Source organism: Panthera uncia (genome assembly GCF_023721935.1).
Source record: "Panthera uncia isolate 11264 chromosome B3 unlocalized genomic scaffold, Puncia_PCG_1.0 HiC_scaffold_1, whole genome shotgun sequence".
Classification (NCBI taxonomy): Eukaryota; Metazoa; Chordata; class Mammalia; order Carnivora; family Felidae; genus Panthera; species Panthera uncia.
In genome coordinates, this window is record NW_026057582.1 from 33,455,297 (window position 1) to 33,474,465 (window position 19,169).

General features: G+C 34.8%; 1 protein-coding gene across 2 annotated transcripts in view; it reads right to left on the reverse strand.

The window, feature by feature from the left end:
* Positions 1-19,169, reverse strand: part of GPHN (gephyrin) — a 625,620-nt gene that overhangs the window by 90,328 nt on the left and 516,123 nt on the right. For both annotated transcript variants that reach the window (XM_049611430.1, XM_049611431.1), the window contains one exon: positions 1,005-1,097. In XM_049611430.1, the coding sequence (XP_049467387.1) occupies positions 1,005-1,097 (93 nt within the window). The remainder of the gene's footprint in view (positions 1-1,004; positions 1,098-19,169) is intronic.

Genomic DNA, 19,169 nt, shown 5'->3' on the forward strand with positions numbered 1-19,169 from the left:
CCCAAAAAAAAAAAAAAAAAAAAAAAAAAAAAAAAACGTTGAAAAAAAAAAAAGTTTAGGTAATTTGCTCAAAGTTACATAGATAGAATTGATACTTGAAACCAGATTAACTCTGACTTTGCTTTTCGAAGCCCATAACCTTAACCATTTGCTATGTTGTCTCCAACACAAAAAGATACTGCTAAGAGATAGTGATGGAACATGGAGGAGATTAATATACTTAATTATAAAAAAGAGGAAATTTTTTTAATGGCTAGATGGAGTAAAAGCAACAACAACAAACAAGTAAGAGACTTCATAAAGGACCATTAAAAAGGAACCTGTCTTCACAGCTCTAATCAACTGGGAAATGTTTTTAGACATTTCTTCAATGATATCAGCCTTGAGTTAATAACCAATAATAGTTTCTAAGTAATTCACTTGCATTTTCATTTTGGGTTCTTAGATTAGACTTTAAGCAGGCAACTGCTATTTAGTATTTTGCTTTTAACCTTTATGCAATCTCAGGCAACTCCAAAGGTATAAATTGCTGGTACTATGTAAGATTTCAGAGTGTTGAAATCCAGTTCTTCCAGGGAACCGTGCTTGCTTTTTAAGAAGCCCTTAATGATCTCTGGGTTTCAAGCAGAAGAAAAGACCACCCTACATTATCTCTGTGCTGGAAATCTGCTCTTCTTTCTTGGACCACATAGTTTTCAACTAGAAAACATCTGGAAAACTTCTAGACCAGGACTGTCTGCTACCAGTATGTGTAGAGGTCAGAAGAATAAATTATAGTATAGAGTTTCAATCAATCTCTACATATTTATTTGTCAACAAGCATTTTCAGGTAATATAATACTTTCACTGAAAAGTTTTAATCCAGATTATTATCTGTGATTAAATTATTTTGATAACCAAGGGGGAAACAAATGTAAAACTCCCTGGGTGCCTAGGCTGAGTCGAAAATCTGAAGGAAAAAAAATACAGTGTATGATGATACTCAAAAACCCCAAAATATTTACCTCGGACAGCATAGCCATCTTTTACTGATGCTGGAAAGGGGGGTAGGTTGTCTTTTGCATACACATCTTGAGCAAGGACTCGCCCCATTCCATCTGAAAAAAGAGAATGTAAGAAAAATATGGATGTTGAGAGTAATCGGTTAAACAGGCAGTCATAAACAAGGTAGGTATGTGTGCCTGTCTGACAAGGCTTGTATATGGGCTCAGTTAGACCTCCTGATTTCTATCCCAAGGAGTTGGAGACAGAAGGAAAAGATGTATCCTTATGTCTGAAATGAAAGATTAGATTCAGTCAATTAATAGTTATGCTTGCAGAGATTATCTGAATATGAGCGGCTACACAGTCATCAAAGATGTATTGAGTTTGATGTGTCATTAATCCTTTAACTACCCAAAGATGATTTTCTTTAAAAACCCAATTCTTAAACATTTTCTATTCATTTACCCAGTAATTTCACTTCTAGAAATCTATCCTAAGAAAACAGATAAATGTTTATGCACGTATTTATTTCAGTTGCTTATATTAGTAAGAAAAGGAAAGAAATAAAAAGGTCAATAATATAGAAATTTAAATACACAATGGTCTATTTTTATGATAAAATATTATGCAAACTAAAGTAATATTTATGAAGAATATTCACTGACCAGGAAAATTTTTATGACATATGTTTAAAACACATGCAGAACTATACATGTAGTATATAATCTTAACTCTGTTAACATAGATGTGTACATGTCAATAGAAAAAGAGAAAGGCATATATGAAAATGTAATGCATTTGTTATTTTAGTATGTTTAGAATTATGTATGATTTTTATTCCCTTTGCTATACTTTTCTGAAAATTTCCAAGTTTTCTACAATGATCATATGCTGTTTTTACATTAAGCAAGTTTTTCTTTTTCTTAAGAAAAGTAAAGAAAAGGAATTTTAGCCTTTGATTTTGGCTTTATTAACCTAAAAAATTATTGACTCTAAGCAGAGGGACAGTAAACTGTCTTGTGAAATGACTACTCAAACCACTGTGGATAATAATCATTTTTAGCTAGAGCTTAGGAATTTGAACCAGTGCCAACAAAAATAAGAGTTTCAAGAGTCATGACCAATTCCTTAAATCTTCTAATCAGAATCGTTCTTATTATTTCAAAGAAGCAAAGGAATAATAGGAAGTGGAAATGGAAGAAGAGGGGAAGGGAACACATCAAGCTTGTCCCTAGAGACTGTAAGTAATACAGGACTTGATTTACAGGAGATGTTTGTATAATTTAGAAAACTCCATTGCTTCCAGAGCTGAATGGGTGTCTTTGTTTTTTGTTTTTGGCTTTGTAGGGCCTCTGATTTCCAGATCCCAGGATCTAGAAATAAGTATAGAGAGATTTTTCATTTTGTATTCTGATCTACAGTGACAGTGATATTAACTCTTTCCTTTTAGGGAGGTGATAGATGAATTGGAAGGGGAAAATTCTTAGCCATTTTTAGCTTCAGATATTCCTAGAAGGTTGTAGCTATTCTGGACATATCCTGAAGCTACTGACCTATATTTAGTAAGACCAAGGAAGTGGTGAAACCAGAGAGTCTAGTTTGTATTCACTTATACATTATAAACTACCAAATGAACCTGATGGTGAGCCCCATGGCATTTGACAGGATCACAATAAACTTCCTGGGGTGGCTCCTTGCCTGGAACTAATCTGGCCTAGGGTAGTTCATGAAAATGTAAGTTATATACTAGCTCAGATTCTAAGAGAATGACTTTGCTGGGATTATGAATAGCTCAGTAAAGGTAATAGTTAATATTCAAAGATAGTACAAGGAGATTAAGAAGTATAAACTTCCAGTTACAAAATAACCGGTTCTCCTGGGTCTCCAGCTTGCAGATGGCATATCCTGAGACTTCTCAGCATCCATAATCATGTGAGCCAATTCCTCATAATAAATCCCTCTCCCTCCCCCCCCATATATACACACACACACATATATGTATATGTATATATATGTATATATGTATATGTATATATAAATATATATATCCTATCAGTTTTGTTTCTCTGGAGAGCCTTAACTAATTCAAATGGAATAGAACAGACCCTTATCTTCCACTATATATAAAAATTAACTCAAAATGGATTAAAGAACTACATATAAAACCTAAAACTATATCACTCTTAGAAGAAAAGATGGACGAAAAGCTTTATGACATTGGGTTTGGCAATGGTTTTTTTAATAATGGTGATGAATACATAAAATGTTTTATATTTTTCAAACATTTTCTGATTTTATATTGAAACATTTCTCCCAACAATCTAAGTGGGCCTCACATTTTTAAGAAGCTTTTATTTAAATTCCAGTCAGTTAACATACAGTGTTAATATTAGTTTCAAGTGTACAGTATAGTGATTCAACCCATTCATCACCTGGAGCTCATGACAAGTCGACCCTTTCACCTAATTTTTAAAATTTTATTTTTTATAATTTTTTTAATGTTCATTTATTTTTGAGAGAGAGACACACAGAGTGCAAGTTGGGGAGGGGCAGAGAGGGAGAGGGAGACATAGAATTCGAAGCAGGCTGCAGGCTCTGATTGGTCAGCACAGAGCCCGATGCGGGGCTCGAACTCACGAACTCGATCTCGAACTGTGAGATCATGACCTGAGCCAAAGGTGGACGCTTAACCAACTGAGCCACCCAGGCACCCCTCCCTTTCACCTATTTAACCCATTCCCCCCGCCCACTTCCCTTCTGGTAACTATCAGTTTGTTCTCTATAGTTAAGAGTCTATTTCTTGGTTTTGGCAATGATTTCTTGAGTATGACACCAAAGGCATAGGCAACTAAAGCAAACATAGACAAATGGAGTTACATCAAACTTAAAAACTTTTGTGCATCACTACTGGGTATTTACCCCCCAAAATACAAAAACTATTTCCAAGGGATACATGCACCCCTATGTGTATTGCAGCATTATTTATAATAGCCAAATTATGGAAGCAGCTCACATGTCCACTGAATGATGAACGGATAAAGAAGATGTGGTATATATATATATATGTGTGTGTGTGTGTGTGTGTGTGTGTGTATACATACATACAATGGAATATTATTCAGCCATAAAAAGAATGACATATTGCCATTTTCAACAATATGGATGGAGCTAGAGAGTGTAATGCTAAGTGAAATAAGTCAGTTGGAAAAAGACAAATAATATGTGATTTCACTCATATGTGGAATTTAAGCAACAAAACAAATGAACAAAGGGGAAAAAAAAGAGAGACAAACCAGGAAACAGACTCTTAACTATAGAGAACAAACTGAAGGTCACCAGAGGGGAGGTAGATGGGGGGATGGGTGAAATAGGTGATGGGGATTAAAGAGTACACTTACCAGGATGAGCACTGCATAATACATGGCACTGTTGAATCACTATATTGTATACCTGAAACTAACATAATACTCTATGTTAACTATACTAGAATTAAAATAAAAAACTTAAAAAAAGATTATATCGGAAAAAAAACTTCCGTGCGTTAAAAGACATAATCAACACAGTGAAAAGGTAATTGATGGAATGGAAGAATATATTTGCAAATCTGATAAATGGCTAATGTCCTGAATATATAAAGAACTCTTATAACTCAGCAACAAAAAGATCAAGTAACCCAACTAAAAATGGGCAAAAAACTTGAGATGTTTCCCCAAGAATGGTATACAAATAGTCAGCAAGCATATGAAAAGATGCTAAACATCACTAATCATCAGAGAAATGCAAATCAAAACCAGAATGAGATATCACCTCACACCTATTAGGATGGCTACTATAAAAAAAAACCCCAAAATAACAAGTGTTGATGAGAATGTGGAGAAATTGGAACCCTCATATACTCTTGGTAGGATTGTAAAATAGTGCAACCACCATGGAAAACCATAAGAATGTTTCTCAAAAAATTAAAAATAGAACTACTTTATGATCCATCAATTCTCCTTCTGAGTATGTATCCAAAAGAATTTAAAGCAGGGTCTCAAAGAGATATTTTCACACCCATATTCATAGTAGCAATATTCATAACAGTCAAGAGGTAGAAGCAGCCCGAATGTCCATCAATGGATGAATGGATAAACAAAATGTGGTGTATATCTCTATACACTGTGACATGATACAACATGGACTGACCTTGAAGACATTATGCAAAGTAAAATAAATCAGCCACAAAAAGACAACTACATTATTCCACTTATATGAGGTATAAAGTAGTCAAATTCTTAGAAACAGAAAGTAGAATGGTGGTTACCAGGGGCTGAGATGAGGGGGAAAAGTAGAGTGATTTAATGGGTGTAGAGGCTTAGGTATCCAGTATGAAAAAGTTCTGGAGATATGTTTCACAACAGTGTGAATATACCTAACGTCACAGAATTATACAATTAATAATGGTTAAGATGGTAAATTTTATGTTAATGTTTTTTACTACAATAAAAAAAGGAATGAAGTACTGATACATACTACAACATGGATAGATCTTGAAAATACTAAGTAGAAGAACCCAGTTACAAAAGACCACATATTATATGATCCCATTATATAAAATGTTCAGAATAGGTAAACCTATAGTAGCAAGTAGACTAGTAGTTGCTTAGGGCTGGATGGGGGTGACAAGGGAAGAGGAGGAAGCTAACGAGGATGGGGTTCTTTTTGACATGATGAAAGTGTTCTAAAATTGACTGTGGTGATGGTTGTACCTATCTATGAATATACTAAAAACCCTTGAACTATATACTTTAAGTGGGTGAATTATATAACATATGAGTTATATCTCAATAAAGGGCAAGGATAATAGATGTTTTTAAAAATAAGAATATTTACCTCATTTGAACATGTAACTATATTTAGAAGAGCCAAGAAAAGTCACTATTTGTAGCATACATATACCATCTGGTCTTTAGAGACCTTCAAGAATCATGGAAAGAAAAATAAAACATTTCATCTGGAAAGAAAGAACTGCTTCATATTTAGTTAAGGGTATAATAACATATATAATTAACCATCTTTTTATTTTGGACTCATGCTAAATACAGAGGTTACTATCTTTAATTAAGGTAAATTCGATCCCTACTGGATTTGTTCTGATTTTGGAGTTGGTATCAAATTAACAACAGAGATTAAATTTCTTCAAAGAGAAAAACATGCATTACCTCAAATTTTTGTCTAAAAACCTAGGGCAAGGGAAAGGATTGGGAGAAGAACAGGCAGTTGATTGAAAAATGGTCTAGGCTACCAGCTGGCAGAAGATACGAGAGAACAGAAGGAATATATATCAGATACACCTCTCAGCTACAAAAGAAACTCTATCCACATCTCTCAGGAGGGTTCAGGACTAAATAATTGATAGCTTTTTCAATCAGTCAATATTAGACTTCACTCATTATGTGACCAGATGATCTATTTGGGAACTTAAAGAGTATACAGTAGTGCTGCAAATCACATGGGATATTCTTACATACACTTACCTACATGTTAAATCGTCCCTTCTCTTTGCCCATAGGTGGAGCCCAAGTATTAATGTTGAATAAACTTTGGGCTTGTGATGTTAGAAAAGGAGTCTCAGCCTTCAAACTTGAATTGGAACCAGGCAGGAGTAACTTCTCAAGTAGGTATTATGACTGTTTTAAGTTTATCATTTGGTAAAGAAGCCACAGTGAGCAGCTGAAGCTGTGCAAAATATACGATTTCAGGAAGACCTGAGCAAAATTCCTTTTTCCCATTCTCTCCAGTCCAATGAGAACTCCATTTATAATAAGCAAAACAGTTTCCCCAATATATAATTAATATAACTAATATGCTTTCTTAGGAATATTTGGTGGTGGGAGTTTACAACCTTCACAATCTGCAGTGAGCATTTCAGTTGTAGAAAGTTAGGTGGTGTGCCAAGAAGTTATGGTCCTGTATATTCAGAATCGGAGGACATAATATCCATTCTGTTCTACCATTCCCCCCACACAGTATTCTCTAAGTTCTATATAATAAAGAACATATAAAATTTGATAAAGATGAAGATGATAACAAATGCAAATTTCTAGATTCTGTGGAGATCAAAAATTTTAAAGGTAGGGCTATGTATCACTGGGAACCCTTGTCCATATATACAATTAAGTAATCAAGAGGTTGATAAGAAGAAAGGAATGGAGAAGATTAGTTGATGATTTACACTGTTTTGTGTAGTATGCTTGGTTATAAGGTGATAGAATTTTTATGTAGTCAGCAAGATACTTATGTACAAGTCAGCTTCCCAAATAATAGTAGTCATTAACAAATTCTCTACTCTTTGGAGTGCTAGCTTTTTTACACGGGATGACTGGCCTAAAAATATCTTCAGAAAGAGTCTTTACAGATTCAAATGGTTGACAATGGACATATATAGAAGGAAATCAAAACAGAGAGCTATTTATAAAGTTGAGTATGATTTGTAAGCATTGAATCCAAATGTATTATCTAAATGGTAAAAGTAGTATATTTAATTTGTTTGGATGGACATTTATTCTGGCCCAGATTTTATATATATATATATATATATATATATATATATATATATATATACACATACACACACACACACATATATATGTATATATATATGTGTATATATATATATATAAATTTATATATAAATTTATATATATATATAAATCTAAATTTAGATGTCTAAATTTAGGTGTCTAAATTAAGATGTTAGGATACCCAAATGACTTTTGGATATAAGAAGGAAAAGCATCTTAATTTTTCAAAGTCACTTATTGAAATGATTTCACAGCTGTAAAGTTCACTGTGTTGTTAGTTCTAAGAAGGCTGTGGAGGAAGTCAAGGGGAAACTCTGAGTTCAGTGGTCTGGGAAATTGATTCCTTGTCCTCACTTTGGCTAAGATCTATCATATTCATAGAACTTATCATAAAGATCATGATTCATATCATAAAACTATCAGTTTTATGAATCAGGAGTATAGGAAGAATGTGGCAGATAACAGAAGGCTGAAAAGAAAATATATTGTCTAAGACTTCCTCTTGTAAAACATGGATATAAATCAGTTTGCTATTGATTATAAATTCCTCAAAAGCTTACTTAAGTTCATTGTGACAGCACTGATACTGCAACATTTAAAAACCACCATCCCATCCAATCTAGTGAGAGGCTACTGAAGGATACTTTTGACTTAATGGCTATCCATTGTAGTCACCAAAACAGTTGAGAAGGCAGGTTTGATACCATATGCTTACTCAGGCCAAATGACTGTTGGTAGGAACAATATTATTTATTTATTTATTTTTAAATTTTTATTTAAATCCAAGTTAGTTAACATATAGTGTAGTAATGGCTTCAGGAGAATTCAGGGATTCATCACTTACACATAACATCCAGTGCGCATCCCAACAAGTGCCCTCCTTAATGCCCATCACTCATTTTCCCCTCTCTCCACCCAATACCCCTCCAGCAACCTTCAGTTTGTTCTCTGTATTTAAGAGTCTTTTATGGTTTGCCTCCCTCTCTGTTTTTACCTTATTTTTATTGGTAGGAACAATATTAGATATTAGTTAAGGCTAGGGATTAAGAGGAAAGGTGAAGCATATGAAGATTTGAGTTGTTACAGCATTAAAAAAAAAACCTTAAAATGAAGTAAAGCATATGTACAGAAGGGTTCTTGATTATTTAACAGATACTAAATATTTAACATGGTGGATCCCCTCCAAGCTATCCCAATATAATTTATTCTCCATATATTCACTATATATTTGAAAGACTAGACAACATTTTGGTACACTATAGATCTCATTTATGCATTATAGTCTTCATTTATGTGAAAGTTTCATGTATAAACTGAAAAAGAGTGAATGATTGAGAGGTGAATATCCCTATGATGAAAACAAGTACATTAATTACTCTCTAGTTACTCCAGAAGTCATGGTTATGGAGTAGTACAATGAAAATCTCTATGCTTTAAAAATATATAGCTTGTTCAAAGGGGCATTATGTTGTGTATTTGTATTTTTTCATCTAGGGATGCTCATTACCTGCCAAAGCAATGAGTAAGGACAAATATTACGTTGTGGTTCTTATGTCATAAAATAAAAATAAGCTTTGTGCAAAGTTACAGAATTTGGAATAAATGCAAGTGTTACGATTACCAGAAATGATTGTCATGATTTAGCAATAAAAAAAGATGCAATGCAATTGGTAACAAATTAATTCTTAAGTTGTATTGTGGTTTCATGATATCTATTTTATTAGTGAGTATGATAACCCACATCTGTGTCACCTATATTCATTTCTATATGTAAAATATTAAGTTTTAAAAATAACAACTGTGTAACTGTAAAAAGCATTTAACTTGACTAAAATAAAAAAGTTTAGGAGAAGTACTTAAAAAATATATATAAAATGTTCTTAAGGTCACAGAAAATGTTTCAGTTGAGAGTAAGTGCTCACTTCTTTTAGTACTTAATCATGGAAACTTTGCCACACCCAGGTCAAATAAATAGGGTGTCACTGGTAAATGGGTAGCACTTAAGTCCAAGGGGTGAATTTGATGGTTAGGATTTGGTACAAGTAAATAAACAAAATGTTTTTTGTATAGTTTGAACTATTTAAACTTTTCTTTATTGGTAATTTCTCAATCACTGTCCTAGAAATTGTCAAGTGCTCCACAGGAAAAAAGAATTTTTTTACTCTAATTTCCATAATTTTGAACTATACTATATAGTTCAAAACTATACTATATAGTAGGATATACATATCCTACTATACTAAAAATTATTTCTAATTTTTTCAACATTGGTCCTCTATCAGGATATTGCCATGGTTATTAAAAAAAAGGGGGTGCCTGGATGGCTCACTTGGTTAAGTGTCCCACTCTTGATTTTGGCTCAGGTCATGATCTCATTGTTGTGAGATCCAGACCTGCCTCAGGCTCCATGCTAAGCATGGAGCCTGCTTGGGATTCTCTCTCTCTCTCTCTCTCTCTCTCTCTCTCTCTCTGCCCCTCCCCCACTGGCATGCGCTCCTGTGTGTTCTTTCCCTCATAATAAACATTTAAAGAAAAATTCATTAAAAAAAGAAAGGCAAAATATGCAAGAAGTATTTTATAAAAAGAAAAAAATACATGATAAAATAAAGCTCCTAGATGGAATGCAAGAAGAAATAAATAATAAAATTACCAACTATGATATTGACTTTCAAAAATTACTGGTGGCTTGGGGTGTCTGGGTGGCTCAGTCAGTTAAATATCTGACTTTGGCTCTCTTTCTCTCTCTCAAAAATAAATAAACATTAAAAAATTCTAATTTTATTCCATTTTAATGGAAACATTTTGCCATTGCTTGTATTCTGAATCATAATGGTTTTTTTTTTTTTGGAATATACCATTTTCTTTTTTTTTAATATAATTTATTATCAAATGGCTAACATACAGTGTGTAAAATATGCTCTTGGTTTTGGGGGTAGATTCCCGTGGTTCATCGTTTACACACAACACCCAGTGGTCATCCCAACAAGTTCCTTCCTCAATGCCCATCAGCCATTTCCCCCTCTCCCTCATCCCCCCCCATCCACCATCAGTTTGTTCTCTGTATTTAAGAGTCTCATGGTTTGCCTCCCTCCCTCCCTGTTTGTTAACTATTTTTTCTCCTTCCCCTCCCCCATGGTCTTCTGTTAAGTTTCTCAGGATCCACATATGAGTGAAAACATATGATATCTGTCTTTCTCTGACTGACTTATTTGACTTAGCATAACATCTTCCAGTTCCATCCATGTTGCTGCAAATGGCATGATTTCATTCTTTCTCATTGCCAAGTAGTATTCCATTGTATATATAAACCACATCTTCTTTATCCATTCATCAGTTGATGGACATTTAGGCTCTTTCCATAATTTGGCTATTGTTGAAAGCACTGCTATAAACACTGGGGTACATGTGCCCCTATGAATCAGCACTCCAGGATCCTTTGGATAAATTCCTAGTAGTGCTATTGCTAGGTTGGAGGGTAGTTAATATTTTTTGAGGAACCTCCACAGTGTTTTCCAGAGTGGCTGCACCAGTCATAACTTTACGGTTTTAACATAGACTATGGCACTTCAAAATAGATACTGAATAAAAAGACTGATAAGTAAATTATGTCAAATAAAGCATACATACTTACTTACATAAAGACTGATAAGTAAATTATGTCAAAGCATACATACATACTTAAAATGTGAAAGGATAATGAGGTGTCCATAAAGAATGGAAAACTAAGAATCATATTTAAAGACTTTATCTTGTTTTAACCTCAGATATATTCAATAGAGCTGCATAAATTAACTTAAACATCATTAAAACTCCTTACTTTTTTGATTAAATATACATTATTTTCTATCGAAATTGCTAAAATGAGATATATTTATGATACGCTTTATTTTAAAAAAGAGGATACATGTATGGAAATATATGATGGTATGCATAGAAGAAAGTATGAAATAGGAAGATAAGTCTACCTGGTTGCAACATAGGGATAATTAGGCCAATGTTATAGGTCTTATTCCTATGGGAGTTAATTTTACTCAATTATATAACCACAAAAATAACTCCCCCAAACAAAGGGGCCTTGTGACTACTGTGATAACAGCCCATGTGTGTTATACCCACAATATTGGAAGAAAATAGTACCTGAACGCACAAATACAGAGAACAGATGGGTAATATAATCATAATCTTTGGATATGAAAAAGAGCATATTCTCGGGATGTTGTGCTTACGTGCGTATAAACACATATATGCACACACACTTCACAAATACATAGATAAGGATGTTCATATTTGAGGAATGCAGGGAGAAGTATAAAGGGAATGATGCAATCAGAAGCATAAATAGAAGGATTTAATGAGATGTACACATTTTAGAAGTGTAATGAAGTTTATGGACTAAAGAGTCTAAAAAGATGAGACAAACCGAAAGGAATTATGAATGAATTCAAGCAGCCACATTAATGGAAAAACCTACAGCAAATGCCAGCACAGACCAATTCCCAGAAAGATATCTGCAGGTAAACAGGATCATCCTAGGTGAAGACCTTACTAGGTGGAGGTAGAAATGAGGTAGTAATTTGGGTAATAAAAATATATCTTTCTCAAACTTTTAAAAATATAACTATCTCAATTCTTTGCTTTAATTTTATAAAGCTCAACCAGAAATTAGCAGAAAAGCAGTGAAAACTACTGTTTAATTTTCTAATTAGGTAGGAAGCACAGGCCTGAAAGACCTGGGTGAGTGGAAAATATAAAACAAGTTACAACAAAATGCATAGGGATCCAGAGATTGTTAACGTGGATCAACAACTGCAGCTGAACCAAGGAATTCTAGCTTTGACTTCGTAATTTACAATGTGCTTATCCTAAGGCTATGATTTTAGAATTCCAACACGTAGAAGGAAGGGAAGAAAATCAGTTACTAAATTGCAAATATGACAGCTTAGTGAAAACTAGATGATTTATACATATTCTTTCCTTTAACAGGACACCACAATGACCTTATTGGGTGGATATTATTTCTATTTTTATGTATGAGGGAAATAAGATTCTGAAAGGTTATGTAGCTTGCCCAAGGTCTCTCAGCTACTTAAAAAGCAAAGCAAGGTACAGAGTATGTTTGATGGCAAAGCTACTTGCAGTATATCTTGCTTCCTTTTTCCTTATTTTCTGACAGCCTCTGAACGGTCAGGAGGAATTAATGAATTCCTAGCATGATGTCTGAACCACTTTGGTGAGAACCTCCTACCACTTGGAATTAGGGGCTTCTGAATTTCTTCAAGAGGGCAGTGAATTTCAGCGTTAGATCACTGCCTGAAGATATGCAGTTATCTAATTACTATGTTAGAGACAGGGAGCAGTCCCTCTGCTGTGGTCAGCATTATAAAAAAGATACTTTACTGTCTCAAACTAGTTCCAGCAGAAAAGCTTACAGGTTCCTTGACTAGAATTGCTTAAGTCCTTTATGGAAAAACAAAGAACCCAAGTCAGAGATGCTAAAATCTTTGGTAATGTAATTTTAAATAAGAATGTCTAGGTAATGTAATCTAAAATAATGCTCCTAAGAAAGCAGAATTCTTTCTCTTGAAAGCTCAAGTTTTTCCATCATTAAGTGAAAGAGATTGGGAATTACAAGGAATGATGCCAGAATATTTAAATCTGCTTTACAGTAAGGGGCTGGTACTGTAGCAAATGTAAAGTTGTAATTTATTCACATCATTCCTTCTATTTTATTAAAATTTTTTTTTCTTAAATGTCGATTTATTTTTGAGAGGGGGGTGCAGAGAGAGAAGGAGCACAGAATCTGGGGCAGAGAGAGAAGGAGCACAGAATCTGAAGCAGGCTCTAGGTTCTGAGCTGTCAGCACAGAGCCTGATGCAGGGCTGGAATTCATGAACTGTGAGATCATGACCTGACCCAAAGTTGGATGCATAACCGACTGAGCCACCCAGGCGCTCCAAACGCCATGCATTTTACAAGCAAAGAGGATGAATCATATGTGGTAGTCTTACAAATACTATCATCCATTGTTACACCAGGTATGCCAAGAAACCAAAGGAAGGTATTTATAATCAGTGGAGCACTTGCTCTTTAAAGGCCTTGCTTGCAGATAGGAACTGAAAATAGTAGATATGTTAAAGAATAGGCCACAGACAACAGAAAATTCATCTGTAGTCCAAAAAGGTTAAAACAAATGAACAATACTTTGCACATAAATGCACATGTAGGCACTTATTTTAGAAGAATAATTTTCATATTGATTTGAGATGTAGTATGCTATAGTGGAATGAACAGCAGACTACGAGTCAAGAATCCTAGGTTATCCTAGGTTTCAAACATAACTATGTGTCCAACTTTAAGAACATTATTATACTTCTTTGGTCTTAATTTCCCTTATCTTTAAAGTAAGAGAGACTACTTGATTTCCAAATTACCTTCTTTCTATAACATTATAAGTATTTCATGTATTATACTCTAAAATTCCTTCATAGAGTTACCCTATGTCTTTGACCTTGACAGCAATCACTTCCAGCATTTCTGTATATGATTTATCCTTAGTTTTCTGGAATTATTGTTGAATCTTCTCAGACATAAAAAAAATTTTTTTAGAGATGTTACAGTTTCAAATTGCTTCACAGATTCAACGGTTCTGAACATTTCTTAGGAATCATGGGCTCTCCTCTATGGGCTTCTATAATTGTAGGTGTAGGAGAATTTTCACAAGCAAAATATTTAGGATTTCAGAGAATTGTGGAGGCCTTTCAGTCTCCCCTGCCCTAGTCCCCATACTTTTCCTACTCAGTGATCAGTGGATGAAATTCAATAGTTAGAGATGCATCTACCTGAAATAAAAATGAACTATGAAGGTTCTGGATAGAAGATCAAATCAGCTACAACATTCCCTTAGGTTCAAACCTAATCCAGAGCAAGGCCCTAACTCTTTTCACATCTGTAACACTGAGAGAGATGAGGAAGCTGCAGAAGGAAAGTTTAAGCTAGCAAAGGTCAGCTAATGAGGTTTAAAGAAAGAAGCCATCTCTACAACATGAAAGTGCAAGGTAAGGCGGCAAGTGCTGATGTAGAAGCTGCAGCAAGTTCTCCAGAAGACCTAGCTAAGATAATTCATGAAGGTGGCTGCACCTAACAACATATTTTCAATGTAGACTAAACAGCCTTCTATTGGAAGGAGATGCCATCTAGGACTTTCATAGTTAGAGAGGAGAGAGGTCAATGTCTGGCTTCAAAGTTTCAAAGGACAGGTCGACTCTTTTGTCAGGGAATAATGCAGCTGGTGACTTTAAGTTGAGGCCAATGCTCAGTAAGCATTACAAAAATCCTACGTCCGTTAAGAATTATGCTAAATCTACTCTGCCTGTGCTCTATTAATGGAACAACAAAGCCTGGATGACAGCACAGTGGTTTATAACATGGCATAATATGAATATTTTAAGCCCATTGTTATGAGCTACTGTTCAGAAAAAAAAGATTCCTTTCAAATATTACTGCTCACTGACAATGTACCTGGTCACCCAAGAGCTCTTATGGAGATGTATAATGAGATTAATGTTGTTTTAGGGACTGCTAACACAACATCCATTCTTCAGCCCATGGATCAAGGGGTAATTTTGATGTTCAAGTCTTATTATTTAAGAAACACATTTTATAAGGTTATAGCTGCCATAGATAATGATTCCTCTGATGGATTTGGGCAAAGTTAATTGAAAACCTTCTGGAAAGGATTTGTCATTCTTAATACCATTAATAACATTTGTGATTCATGGGAAAAGGTCAAAGTATTAACATTAACAGGAGTTTGGAAGAAGTTGATTCCAAACCTCACGGATGACTTTGAGGGGTTTGAGACTTCAGTGGAAGAAGTAACTGCAGATGTGGTGGAAATAGCAGAACTAGAATCAGAAGTGGAGTCTGGAAATGAGACTGATTTGTTGAGATCTTAAGATAAAACTTTAACTGATGAGGAATGCTTCTTATACATGAGCAAAGAAAGTGCTTTTCTGAGATGGAGTCTACTCCTGGTGAAGATGCTGTGAATGTTGTTGAAATGACAACAAAAGATTTAGAATATTACCTAAACTTAGTTGATAAAGCAGTGCAACATTTGAGAGGATTGACTCCAGTTTTGAAAGAAATTCTACTGTGGGAAAAATGCTATCAAAGAGCATCATACGCTACAGCCAAATTGTTCATGAAAGGAAGAATCCATTGATGCAAAAAACTTCATTGTTGTCTTATTTTAAGAAATTGCCACAGCCACCATAACCTTCAGCAACCACCATCCTGATCAGTCAGTACCCATCAACATCAAGATGAGACCCTCTACCAGCAAAAAGATTATGACTTGCTGAAAGCTCAGATGATGATTAGCATACTTCAGCAGTATTTTTTTTAAATTGAGAGAGAGAGAAAGTTGATTTTAAATTGAGAGAGAGACAACATGAGCAGGGGAGAGGGGCAGAAGGAGAAACGGGCAGAGAGAGAGATAGAGACAGAGATAGAGATAGATAGAGAGAGAGAATCTTATGTGGGGTTCAGTCCCATGACCCTACGATCATGACATGAACAGAATCAAGAGTTGGACACTCAAAGGACTGAGACATCCAGGCACCCCAGCAGTATTAAAAAATTTTTTAAATATTTATTTATTTATGAGAGAGAGAGAGAGACAGAGCATGAGCAGAGGAGGGGAAGAGAGAGAGAGAGAGAGAGAGAGAGAGAGAGAGAGAGAGAGATACAGAATCTGAAGCAGGCTCCAGGCTCTGAGCTGTCAACACAGAGCCCAATGTGGGGCTCGAAGTTGTGAACTGCGAGATCATGACCTGAGATGAAGTCGAATGCTTAATCAACTGAGCCACCCAGGTGCCCCCCAGGCAGTATTTTTTATTTAAGGTATGCACATTCCTCCAAAATGGATGAAATACCTAAATGTGAGATGGGAAACAATCAAAATCCTAGAGGAGAACACAGACAACAACCTCTTTGACATTGGCTGCAACAACTTCTTACTAGACATGTTTCTGGAGGCAAGGGAAACAAAAGCAAACATGAACTATTGGGACTTCATCAAGATAAAAAGTTTTGCACAGCGAAGGAAATAATCAACAAAACTAAAAGGCAACCAACTGAATGGGAGAAGATATTTGCAAATGATAGATCTGATGAAGGGTAACTATCCAATATTTATAAAGAACTTATCAAACTGAACACCCAAGAAACAAATAATCCGGTTAAGAAATGGGAAGAAGATATGAATAGACATTTTTCCAAAGAAGACATACCAATGGCTAACGGACACATGAAAAAATGCTCAACATCACTCATCATCAGGGAAATACAAATCAAGACCATGATAAGATACCAACTCACACCTGTCAGAATGGCTAAAATTAACAACACAGGAAACAACAGATGTTGGCAAGGATGTGGAGAAAGGGGAACCCTCTTACACTGTTGGTAGGAATGCAAAGTGATGCAACCACTTTGGAAAACAGCATGGAGGTTCCTCAAAAAGTTAAAAATAGGGGGCGCCTGGGTGGCTCAGTTGGTTAAGTTTCCAACTCTTGATTTCGGCTCAGGTCATGATCTTATGGTTCATGGGTTCAAGCCCTGTGTTGCGCTTTGTGCTGAGAGTGTGGAGCCTGCTTGGAATCTTCTCTCTTTTTCTCTCTCTGCCCCTTCCCTCCTCATGCTCTCTATCAAAATAAATAAATAAACTTCAAAAAAAGGTCAAAAATAGAACTACCCAATGACACAGAAATTACATTACTAGGTATTTACCCAAAGGATATAAATATACTGATTCGAAGGAGCACATGTACCCTGATGTTTATAGCAGCATTATCAATAATAGCCAAATTGTGGAAACACACACACAGAGGAATATTACTCAGCCATCAAAAAGAATGAAATCTTGCCATTTGCAATGATGTGCATGGAGATACAATGTATTATGTTAAGTGAAATAAGTAAGTCAGAAAATGACAAATACCATATGATTTCATTCATATGTGGAATTTAAAAAACAAAATAGATGAACATAGGGCAGTGGGAAAAGAGGGAGGCAAACCATAAAAGACTCTTAAGTACAGATAAGAAATTGAGGGTTTCTTGAGGGAAGGTGGGCGGGGGTACGGGCTAGATGGGTGATGGATATCAAGGAGGGCACTGGTTGAGATGAGCACTGGGTATTATATGTAAGTGACAAATCACCAAACTGTACTCCTGAAACCAATATTATACTATATGTTAACTAAATTTTAAATAAAAACTTAAAAAAATGCATGTACATTTGACATGCTATTGCACATTTAATAGAATTCATATAGCATAGACAATTTTTTATATACAATGGAAAATTGAAAAATTCATTTTACTTTCTTGCTTTATTACAATATTCACTTTATTTTGTAGTGGTCTGGAACACCTGCAATATCTCTGAGGTATGTCTGTACTTTAGCATCAAATTGGAGACTGGATTGGAAGGATGCTAACTGGGTTAGGCGAATCAATTACAATAACCTTGGACGTTAATAATAAAGACCTAATCTAAATCAACAGCAGTGGGGATGGAGAACAAGGGATGGATTCCAGATGATGTAGAAGAAACATGTGGGGGTAAAGAAAATAAGTTTAGTATTGGTCATATTATATTTATGAGCAGCAGGTATTCATTTGATGTATGAGTCTGGAGGTCAGGCAAGCTCTGGGAAGTGATCTAGACCTAGAAATCGCATAATAGTGACACTCATCAGGTTATCCTAGGTAAATGTGTAAGATCTGAAAAGGGTCAAAGACAAAAACTCCAAAGAACGTTTATATTTAAGGAATTGAAAAGGGAAGGCAAGCCTGTAAGAGCAAATAAAAGAGACAAGTACCACATTATTTATCTGTCTCTCTCCTATACTACAGTGAGATCCATGGGGCAGGAGTTTTGTTTTATTTATCTTTGTATATCCAGGACCTAACATAGTACCTGACATTTAGCAGATGTTTAGTAAATATATGTTGAACAAACTGAATATGTTTCTATATATAGTATTGTTGTTTAAACACCTAACTAAAATGCCTAGGAAGTTTAATTACAATGCTCTTTTGCATTAAAAATTGAGTTTGATCCAACTCAAAGGTTGAATGCAAACCTCCCTATTATTTTTTATCATCATGGTTGGAAACACTTGACAAGGAAGTTAACCATCCATGAAGAGTCTGCTTCCTTATGAGTGACAACTGATTTAATGTATAAATGAAGAGGAAACAAGCACATGAAGGGAAAGAGAATCCATGCAACAGCATTTTTTTTCCTAAAAGAAAAATAAAAATGGGTCATTTTCAGTTCTGTTTTCTCCTTAGAATGACTAGAATTTGTTTAAATGTGATTTGGCATACACAGTGAGATTATCCTAAGGAGTGATGTTAAGGGAAACTCTCCTAAAATTATAACAAGCCAGTGATAGTTAACTTATTTTTATAATAGGTAAAGTATTAAACTTTTTTCCAGCTTAAGTTTATATTTACATTTTCTGAAAATGTCTTGATGTTGATATAAAAATATCTGAATATTTTGCTTTTAATAATATAAAGAAACCTATTTCACTAAAATTGATTTCT